This window comes from Rhinichthys klamathensis, unplaced genomic scaffold (assembly GCF_029890125.1).
Source record: "Rhinichthys klamathensis goyatoka isolate OS25496 unplaced genomic scaffold, OSU_Roscu_1.1 h1tg000390l_1, whole genome shotgun sequence".
Taxonomy (NCBI): Eukaryota; Metazoa; Chordata; class Actinopteri; order Cypriniformes; family Leuciscidae; genus Rhinichthys; species Rhinichthys klamathensis.
In genome coordinates this window covers 490,350-502,065 of record NW_026606893.1, presented here as the reverse complement: position 1 = coordinate 502,065, position 11,716 = coordinate 490,350, and the positions used below count along the sequence as shown (strand labels likewise).

Below are 11,716 nucleotides of genomic sequence, written 5' to 3'. Positions count from 1 at the left end.
TACAGTAAGTGTGCATACTGAGAGGTGATATTGAGGATTACCATTAAAAAAATATCTTTGGATACGTCTTCCTTGAGTACTCGACGTTGGAATGTTTTCTAAAACAGATCTGAGTTGCAATTCAAGCTCTTTTATGGTGTGCATTATTGTGGAATTCTTAAACCACTGGTTTGTGCATTTTTTAAAGCTTGGCACTAAGACGATTTCAAATAAGTAACAAACATTGACATTTACAAACGTTTTTTTGACCTTTCTCAGTGGCCTCATAAGTCTTCTGGATGTATTTGTATTCAGCATCATGCCAATATAGACTCAACAAAACATTTTAAACAGAAATCAGTCCAGAAACAGTTCATAGCAAGACAGTTCAAAAGAAAGCTACTAGACTGTAACTCACAACTCCAAGTAGGTCTGCAGCCACTCTAGATCATTGATGTCTTTCTTTGCCTGTTTCTCAGATCTCAAAACAGTGAAAGAGGCAGCGCCCCCTATGGGAGTCTCAGGAGGAAAAGCACAGGCCGCAGCATTCCATGCAGATCTCCAGGCAGTCTGCAGACTCGCAGCACGCGTCGATGATGCCGCAGTCCATGTCACAGGGCAGGTCGCAGTCGCCACATTCCTCTGAAGCGCAGCAGCAGCAGAAGCACGAGTCGTCTGATGCGCAGGAGCCGCAAGTGGCGCAGTCCAGCATGATGTTGCACAGTGTGAGGAACTCACAGAACAGACAGGCCAGGATGCAGTGGACACAGCAATCTGGACGCAGAAAGAACAAAGAAAGTTAGTCACAACAAAAAACTCGCTGGCTAGTGATGCTTATTATCTGTGTCAGTCAAACTTCCTGCAAGTGAAAGAAATGTGTACAAACAATCACGGCTTATGACTGCCTCACCATCCTGAGCCTCTGTGGGGATCTGGGAGCTGTTGGATTTGGAGCTACCTTTGCTCCTCTGACTGTTGATGGATGGGTTCGACTGCAGCTTCTTGGGGTTTTTATGGGCTGAGGATGAAGATGAGGAGGACGAGGAGGCGGCTCGTGAAAATGTTCCGTTTCTGACCCCATTGCTGTGTGGCTTGCTGTCTCTCCTCAGCAGCGCAGCCGATTCGGTCGAGCTAGCTAGCGAGGGGTGTATGGGTGTAGAGCGTGCCTGAGGTTGATCTGAGAGAGAGAGAGAGAAAAAAAAAACGGTGAGCAGTTTTATATCAGCTTTTCTGCTGCTGTGTAATTATTCTCCTTCTGCTGCCTGAGGACGTGTAGAAGAAAAGCAGCAGCTGCATATTTGTGGCCAGTAAACTTAGTTAGTATCTTGTTTCTTATAATGGAATTAAGCCTTTTCCTGATGTGGACCAATCAACTTGACACTACAGATTTTTTTTGCAATTAGCTCTTAATCCTAAATCTAATTTACTACCCCTAAACCATGTCCTAAAACAGACATTACTCCAGTCTTCAGTGTCACGTGATCCTTCAGAAATCATTAGAATATGCTCATTTTGTGCTCATGAAACATTTATTATTATCAAGGGTGAAAACTAATTTTTTTTGTGACATTATAAATGTCTTTACTGTCACATGCATCTGCTAAATAGAAGTATTCATTTATTTTAAAAAATCTTACTGACCCCAAACTTTGAACGATAGTGTACGTCAATGTTTCTGAATTTGTGGTTTTTACAGTAACTTTAACGGGATTTATTTATTATTTAAAATATAAATATATATAAAATATTTAATATTTACCTGCATATATTTTACTAAAACATTTTTTACTGCATATATTTTACTAAAACTAAAACTATTATTATTATACAATATTATATATTGGTATTTGAGTGAATAATTTTGAATTTAAGTTTGAACCGATTCATAGAAGTGAATGATACCAACTTTTCTGCTGCTGAAGTTTAAATCAGAGAATATTAAAACGTCTGTCATACTCGTTAGATCACAAAACTAATCTAATGAGTCTTTAGGAAACTTAATGAGCATATAAGCATATATTAAAATCACAATGTTGCTCAATTTCTTATCACAAACAAAACCAGTGAATTCAATTTATTACCCAGCCCTAGTTTTGTCAACAGGTCACTCACAGAAGGAAAAAAAGGGCAAGATCGACTGAGATTTACACCAAAGTGGGGTTTGTTTCTAGGAACCAGCATTCAGTAGGGACAAGGGTCCTTACGGGAAGAGCACATGTGTTTACAATATCCGCTTGGTGCTTGCTGGTCTGCAGTAAGCATTGGATCTAGACTGTTTATGACTAGACACAATGATATGGCTCATATTTGAGATTCAATGTCTTAGTTACTCTATTATGTCCATCTGTCTCTTCTATAGTTTGTTTACTCATAATGTTTCCTTTCATTTTTGGTTGTGTATAATTTCAGTCTGATGGCTTTCCCCCTTAACAGCTTCAAAGAACCAAGAAGATAAAGTCCACAGCAAACAAACAAAGAAACAAGAATTAATAAACCGAGATCAAGAGACCAGAATGGATTTGCATATCATTTCTTCAAAGTTGCAGGAAGAGTACACAAAGGAACAAATAAACAACATGAGATCACTGCTATGCTTCGTTTCCCACAGAGAGCAAATGACAAGACAACATACACAAATCAAGCAACGGAGCAGAAGTCGCAGGAAACATTTCAGTGTGCCTTGAAAATGAAAAATAAATAAAACACAGACGTCTAGGGGTTCAAATAGAAGAGCTTTTTAAAACAGGATAGCTTTAATATGACAAATGCAATACTCAGGTTCTAACAGTAGAGTCTAAAACTTAAGATGTCAAGATGCTAGCTAACGGCCAAACCTGTGCACTGCATTTTCCGGAATTTAAGTCCCTTTTTTTATCACCTGAAATGTGGAGCGACTTGTATTACAAAGCACACATAATGTCAAACATGTACCCATTGGGAAAAGTGCACACATTTGGATTTGTGCTGAATAACAGAGGTGAGTGATCCCAAGTTTATTTGCGTAGCGCATTTCCCGCACGCTGGTAGTTTAAAATACCATGTTTATAGTGTTTATAACAATTTTGTTTAATTTACCACCAGTATATTATATTATTTCTAAATGTAATAATTAAATGTGACTTATATACACAATGTGACTTTTTTCCCCCCTCTAAATGCATGCATTTCGACCCGATGCGACAGTATAGTCATGTGCGACTTATTTTCCAGAAAATACTGTCTAAGCTTTCTGACTTCTGCCACTCTCTCGAAATTAAATGTCTCGTCTGATTAAAAATAAATGCTTTGTTTCAGGCACAGGCACTGATTAAACAAATGCTCAATTAAGCTCTTGAATCTGGGCACTGTATGGTGGACAACTGTTTGAAAAGTGAACCGCAATCCACGCGGCCTGCCATCAAAAACAGAAGAGCGCGTACGATACACCGCAGTGCAGCCAGATCAGGGTTATGAAAACAAAAGGAGAGGCATATCAGCTAAGTTATGACTAACGTTATGATTAAAACGTCAGTCTTTTTTTGAGCTGGGTGTGAGGATGAGGCCAATCGTTTGGCGTTCTGAAGTTCAGACACCGTCTCCCTGTGAGTTTACAGCCTACAAATGTTCTAGTGTTCCTCCACAAACTGCTCGTGGTGTTGACTTTGGCAAGCGGTCCACAGCACTTCGTATATTTTACTCTTGAGCACCGCAAAAGACTAATTATTCTGGAAGAAAGAAAAACTATGTGAAATGCAGACCTTCAGAGCCAAAGGAAATAAACCCCCAAAACAGAGAAAGGCTAAATGGACCTTTTACGTGAAATGTTTTGTTATATTTTTTTCTGTGACTGATGATAGTATTTAATCCCATCCTTTTGCTGCAATAAACATTTTCTTGACTTTAACGCACGTTTCAGGTCATGAGAAATGAGAAAAAGAAAAGAGCGAGAGTTCATATGAAGAGGTCTGGTGCCCATGTGGAGACATGTGGACTCTGTATAGTCCAGGAAAAACATACACAAACACACCTCGTTCTATTCACAGAGTCTGACGCTCGAAGGTCTAGAAGACAGAACTGGCAATCAGCTACATTAGATAATGGCTGAGCGGACACATGCCCACAGTGTGCTGGTGTTGGACCCTGGCCGAGCAAATACGCTCTGATTGGATATTTTGCCGTTTCAAACTTTACTCCAGATGTTCAGTTTGTTATTAAGGGGGGAAAAAGAAAACTTTACATGAAGTGCATTAAAAGTCAGAGTCTATGAAAAGACTAAAAGCCAGTTCCTTCTTTCCATCGGGTAAACATCATCACCCTTGTGTCCATATGTTCGGTGTTAGATTGGCGGGGTGTTTATAATGAACTTCCACCCCCATTGTTTGTCAGGCATTAATGTGTATGATCTTGAGTTTGCCAGCTCTTGTTGGAGGATCAGCCCTTCAGAAACCGCTACAGTTTGCCCTGGATTTACATCTGACATTTTGAAGCTGTGATGTGTGATTCTTTATGAGAATCTAATTTCAATGAGATTTTTAAACAAAAATAAATTAATACTTCTATTCAAAAAGGGTGCATTAAATGACTCAAAAGTGACAGTAAAGACATTAGTAATCTCACAAAAGATTTCTATTTCAAATAAATGCTGTTGACAGAAAGGAATTTGAACTCAGAAATGTAACTATATGTAAAAAAAAATATATATATATATATATATTAAGCAGAAAAAACAGTTTTCAATATTGATAAAAATACGAAATATTTATTGTGCACCATATCAGCAAACTAGAATGATTTCTGAATTATGTGACACTGATGCTGAAAACTTAGCTTTGCCATCACAGGAATAAATTACATTTTAAAATAGATTTAAATTGTTTTACTGTATTTTTCAAAGAAATGCAGCCTTGTTGAACATAAGAGACTTCTTTCAAAAATATTAAAAACTCTTACCGAACCCAAACTTTTGAACAGTAGTGTATATATGAATTTATGTCCACTAATACATAATGTGTTTACTAGGAACCACAAGACCATGTCTTTAAACACAGAATCCCAGCAGTGCATGTGCATCTCTTTACAAGAAATGCTAGCAAATCACAGAGATTACGGTACACAAATTTTGATACTCCTAATATGGTGTCCAATTATATTATTAATATTATTAAATATTATTAACCAAATACTACTTTGGTATATAAAAAAATATCACAGTTCAAAATACATTTGCACTTTATTTTCTAAATCAAGGTACAATGCCTTTGTAGTTCCACTTAGTAGTATTCAATAAATACCTGGATATTGTTGTAGGACTGTCTACAAAGTCAAATAAGTTGCACTTAAACTCAAAATGATTTTATCACCACAAAGCATAAAGACAGTGTTAAATGTCAGAATGTAAAGTACTTGATGAAAGCTACAGCATGAAATGAAAGTCTGACTCTTTTGTAAGTGTAAGACGGTATCTTTAAACAAAATAGCTCAATGAGAAGATGAACAATATACACTCACCTAAAGGATTATTAGGAACACCATACTAATACTGTGTTTGACCCCCTTTCGACTTCAGAACTGCCTTAATTCTATGTGGCATTGATTCAACAAGGTGCTGAAAGCATTCTTTAGAAATGCTGGCCCATATTGATAGGATAGCATCTTGCAGTTGATGGAGATTTGTGGGATGCACATCCAGGGCACGAAGCTCCCGTTCCACCACATCCCAAAGATGCTCTATTGGGTTGAGATCTGGTGACTGTGGGGGCCATTTTAGTACAGTGAACTCATTGTCATGTTCAAGAAACCAATTTGAAATGATTCGAGCTTTGTGACATGGTGCATTATCCTGCTGGAAGTAGCCATCAGAGGATGGGTACATGGTGGCCATAAAGGGATGGACATGGTCAGAAACAATGCTCAGGTAGGCCGTGGCATTTAAACGATGTCCAATTGGCACTAAGGGGCCTAAAGTGTGCCAAGAAAACATCCCCCACACCATTACACCACCACCACCAGCCTGCACAGTGGTAACAAGGCATGATGGATCCATGTTCTCATTCTGTTTACGCCAAATTCTGACTCTACCATCTGAATGTCTCAACAGAAATCGAGACTCATCAGACCAGGCAACATTTTTCCAGTCTTCAACAGTCCAATTTTGGTGAGCTCTTGCAAATTGTAGCCTCTTTTTCCTATTTGTAGTGGAGATGAGTGGTACCCGGTGGGGTCTTCTGCTGTTGTAGCCCATCCGCCTCAAGGTTGTGCGTGTTGTGGCTTCACAAATGCTTTGCTGCATACCTCGGTTGTAACGAGTGGTTATTTCAGTCAAAGTTGCTCTTCTATCAGCTTGAATCAGTCGGCCCATTCTCCTCTGACCTCTAGCATCAACAAGGCATTTTCGCCCACAGGACTGCCGCATACTGGATGTTTTTCCCTTTTCACAACATTCTTTGTAAACCCTAGAAATGGTTGTGCGTGAAAATCCCAGTAACTGAGCAGATTGTGAAATACTCAGACCGGCCCGTCTGGCACCAACAACCATGCCACACTCATAATTGCTTAAATCACCTTTCTTTCCCATTCTGACATTCAGTTTGGAGTTCAGGAGATTGTCTTGACCAGGACCACACCCCTAAATGCATTGAAGCAACTGATGTGATTGTGATTGGTTGATTAGATAATTGCATTAATGAGAAATTGAACAGGTGTTCCTAATAATCCTTTAGGTGAGTGTAGCTTGTTAGAAAATAACAGAATGGTTTTTCAAATCCAGCGAATGATAAAGTAAACATTTTCGAGAAAGATTAAAACTTAAGTCTTGACAATCTTAAAGAAGTGGCTTCACAGAAAAACATTGTTTTCACTTGTGACTCATCCAAACTTACATTTAAAGGGTCTATTTCAAGGTTAAATAGAAGCATTAGTGGCTCTCAGAACAGCACTGTATTGTACACTGCTTGAGTTACACCCACAGCATTTCAAACTTTTTTGACCCAAATAAAAGTGCACACGCGGTTAAAGGGTGTAAACATATTCAAAGACCACAGGGCTTTTTTTGGGGGGGGTGGGCATAGTTGGTGGTCAGGAATTAAATCCATAATAACATGGGGCATTTGTGTTTTCCTGTGCTGCAGTTTTTGAATCAGGGATGTTACTTTCATTGTGTGCATTTGTGTTTAGAGCAGTAAACAGGCAGCGTCAGCCGGTCTCCTGGGCATCTGCCAGAAAGACAGAAATTTCTACAGAAGCCAGAAGTTTCTCGGCTGAGAATCAGTGGGCAAAACTATGACATGTTTTGTGGTCTAGCATCCAAAATAAAGTGCATAAACATGCATACACTCATGTGACATACTCACAAACATTTCAAAGCTGACATATATGCTTTTACAGACAAACTTAGTCAGAATGATTAAGAATTAAGTCATTGCTAGGTTGTGAGTAAATCGATACAAAAAAAACAATATTTTGTATAATTTATCATGTATCCAAAAATCACATAACACCAGAAAAAAGGGAGAGATGGGCAGAGTGTGTCAAGAAGTAAATGTGAGTGTGAAGCTGATGACAAATGACAGGAAGTAAATCAAAGGGGAAACAATTATTTAGAAGAAGCAGCTTACTGAATGTCTTCTGCTGCTAAATTCATTCATGTTTATGTATTACACTGAAGTCTGACATCATCTGTTGGTGTGAACAACAGACAAGGTGTGAATCATATAAACTATATATTTTTAATATTTCTAAAAAATATACATTTATGATATTTAAATATTTGTTATTTAAAATATAACATTTAAAATGTATTTTCTATTAATCTACTGCACAAAGGAAATATAAGTGTTATTTCTTTCCTAAAATAATAATTAATCCAAAATCATCTATATAGCACATGGACCAACAGCTCTCAGCATCACCTATTCTGTCTTCGTCTAAAATGCACAAGTTAGTCCTGAGATGTCACGTTGTTTTAGGGGTCTAGATAAGAATCACTCAGGACCCATATTATTTGAACACAAGCCTCTCATGGCCCCTAAGAGACCCCCAGACATCAGATGCATTATCTCATTTTAAATTCCCTGCCCAGGGCCCCAGGCTTCCCGTAACACCTCATTTAAAGTCCCTCACTGCCCCAAACAGCTGTGAGTAACACCACCTTCTGCTTTAAACATACAGGGCCACAGAAGCCAGTGAGTCAGCAATTTCTCATTAATACAAAATGAAAACACAAACACATGAAATCTCCAAGAGCAACAAACTATTAAACGCATACATGATTATCTTTTCTTAGAAATGTTCAGCTGAAGACTTAACTGAAAAATGTGTAGGACAGATGGTGCAAATGAAAGCACCATATCTTCACACCAGTTAGATGGAAATCCCCTACTTTCTAAACAAGGATGTCTAAGCTGAAAATGTGGCAAGGGATAAATGATACGGCTCTTTGAGAAGCAGAGCCAGATTTTACAGGGTGGCATCAAAAAAAAAGAAGAAAAAAAAGAAGCACACAGTAGGTTCACAAGAGAGACCAAGTAGTCTTTAATCCCGTTCTGCCTGAGCTCATTTCAATGACAATCTCCAGCGATGAAGACTCTAATCAGAGAATTTTAAAGCTGTAATTTAAGCCAGCATTTCCCCCTCTTCCTTTAAGACGTTTATTTCCCCTGATGCCGGCCCCTCTGAACTCTGATAATAGATGATGCGATGAGTGAGACAGGAACTGAGCTTTAAGTCCAGCTGAAGCTGAAAAAAAATCACTGAAAAGGCCAGAACGGGACTGAGAGATGTGGGATACGCAATGAGACTATTCTCTGACCAAATTCAATTCTTATCAAGCCATCTCTTCATCTCAGAAGCTGGTTTCCCTGTATTTACAGTATATGGCCAGTGTCCTTTAATTACATTGTTTTTTTGCATCTTATTGGTGAAATCATCCTAATTATTGAAGGGCTTTCTTTTTGGGGGGCATTTTTGCCTTTTATCATGATAGGACAGTATAGAAAGTGATAGATAGATAGATAGATAGATAGATAGATAGATAGATAGATAGATAGATAGATAGATAGATAGATAGATAGATAGATAGATAGATAGATAGATAGATAGATAGATAGATAGATAGATAGATAGATAGATAGATAGATAGATAGATAGATAGATAGATAGATAGATAGGATAAGGAAAAATCAACGATCCGGGACTCGAACTCGGGTCACCCGAAGCGCAACGACGCTATTCATACTTTGCACGTGACGTCACAAGTACTGGCTGGCGGGCAAGAACGTCGTTCTCCAGCAACGAAACCCAGTAAACTAATCAAGGATCTTGACGTCACCAGTTTTAATATACAAAAGTTGGTGTTTTGAGGTTTGTGATATCTATGGTTTTCAATGAGAACCAGAGATGACCCAACAGTAGAGCTAGATCTTATTTACGGAGGAATTATTACTGCTCGATTATCTTAAAAAACCTTGTCTGCTTTACACAATTTAGCTACCTTGGAGTTAATCCTATTTCTAGTCCATAGTTATGCAGCTAGCTCGCTAACAGACTTGATAGCTACTAAAAGACCCATAAGACCTGGAACTACAGGACTCTACGTTGAAAATACCCATTTGTTGCCCGCCAGGTATCCATGGTAGTCACGTGACTGCAAAGTATGAATATGTCAATGTCAGATTTTCTGCAAGGCCTTCAATACATTAACCACAGCTTTAATTAAGTATATTTTAATGCAAATGTTGGAAAGTAAACTAGATACTATAACTAGATAATGTTGGAAATTCTAGATAAGTATTAACCTTTTTATGCCAAAAAACAGCAAGCTGTGGGAGTGAGCATTTTTTAAAATGCAAGCAACAAATGGTTTTGTAAAAGCAATCTATAGTAACATGACATCAAAACAGACTCTGCTAGAGGACCTGAACCTGAACCCATGTTCTCACTCTCTTTTTCACTTCTCACTCACACTAGACACAAGTCCAAAGTAGGAAAGTGAATTTAACAGCCCTTTCTGCACTCTCACAGCCTGTCAAAGGCATTCAGTCTAGACACGCTTGCAACATCCATGACATCATTGGCCTGAGCTGGAGCATTTGGACCTGGCTAAATCTTCACACTTCTGTTTTCAACAAAAGTCACTGATTTCTGCTTGTCAGCAAAAAAATTTACTTGCTACATCACTGTCGAGAAGCAGAAATTGTAGATTTTTATATATATATATATTAAAAAATATATATATAAAAAAACGCCAGCCTCAAAGCACACATGGATCCATAAAGGATTGCACAATCCTTTTTAAACCTGACGATGCAATAGTGTTTAACATTTTACGAGTCCCAAATAGGCACATCTCACGGGTCCATCTGCAAATAAAACCAGACGCGTCGAGGGAGACACGTTTGCAGGGAAAAAGTTGGGATGGAGCTGTACATTTTGTCCGTTCTGTTATGCAATCGTAATGCTGCCATTTTTATGGGCATTTTTAAAAAATGTGCAGAGGACGAACAGCCAAGAAATGCAGGATGCATAATCTCCTTTTTATGTTTTCTTCTTACTGACGCGGAACACTGGGTCTTCACGGGGTCGTAAACGCTCTGGCCAAGCATTTACATGAATCAGCCTGTAGAGAGGCTCCATTGCACTCCGGCCAGCTCATTACTGGGAACTTTTAGACAGGTAATGTTGTTCCGTCACACCAAATCTCACACTAAAGGTGTGACAGATTTGTGGAAGTGAGCTAACATGAGCTACACTTTCAGTATCATTGCCATATGAGAAGTCAACATCCAAACATGGTCGATGTAAACGCATGGCTTCAAGACCATTCAATTTACCTGAACATAATTAATTGTTGCTAGACTGTGAATAGGCAATGAGATCATGTTACAAGCCTTTCCGCTCTTAAAGTCTCCCCAAGAATTCCAGTCACTGCAACCCATTTTGTTTTTAGTCTGTGCCTTGGTTTCCTGCAAGATAACGTCTAGCTTGTTGCATGCTCAGATGTGCTGTCAGGGTCTTTAGGAGGAACTGAAGGTGAGAGAGGAAATAGCAGCAGAGCCCGGGTGCAGCCGCCCCAGCACAATTATTCCTGTAAATAAGCAGCAGTAGGTGTCTGGAATGTGTCAGCCCACGGGCTCGGACTGGACAACCAGAGCACGACCTCACCTACCGCGCACACACAGTGAGGGCCTGTCCTTAGCATACTTTCTCTCAGAAAGTTTCTCATAACCTGTGACTGTATGCAAACACACTGACGGCTGTGACAGTCTCGTAGGGGTCCTGCACGGATCTATTTATTCTATCATGGAATAACACTTATGGGAAGTCACTGTCAGTTTTCTTTCCAGCTATAACTGGTAAAAGTACCAGTATTGTGAGGCTAAGTTAGGGCTTTCATGACGTCTTCTAAAGAAGCTTGTATTACAGTTTTTTTCAGTCGCTAACAAGCGTTTGTCCAACCAGTAGTCACATTTTCAAAACTCTAAACACAATTAGCACAGCATCGGTCTATTGTGGCCATACCATTCACACATTTCATGTCGTTTTCACACAATATGCAGTCAGTGAACACATTTCCACAATGCTTACATTTTCTTAACAGACAAGTTATACCTCCCAACAAAATTATGGATTGTTTTTGTAGTATTTGCGAATGTTAACACACACCATCCCACAATAGCAAAAACAATATTCCAAACCTTAGATACAGTGTAAAAACCTCTGCTTTTGCAATGATATCAGTTCCAAAAACAATATATATCAGCAA

General features: G+C 38.8%; 1 protein-coding gene across 2 annotated transcripts in view; it reads right to left on the bottom strand.

Annotated features, from left to right (window-relative positions):
* Positions 1–372: 372 nt before the first annotated feature.
* mdfi (MyoD family inhibitor) overlaps positions 373–11,716 on the bottom strand; it is a 47,252-nt gene continuing 35,908 nt past the window's right edge. The window contains exons 4-5 of one of the 2 annotated variants that reach the window (XM_056234134.1): positions 890–1,156; positions 373–753 (exon numbers count right to left, since the gene is read on the bottom strand). In XM_056234134.1, coding sequence (XP_056090109.1) covers positions 500–753; positions 890–1,156 — 521 coding nt within the window. In that variant the 3' untranslated portion in view covers positions 373–499. The remainder of the gene's footprint in view (positions 754–889; positions 1,157–11,716) is intronic. The other variant, XM_056234133.1, reaches the window with a different exon arrangement.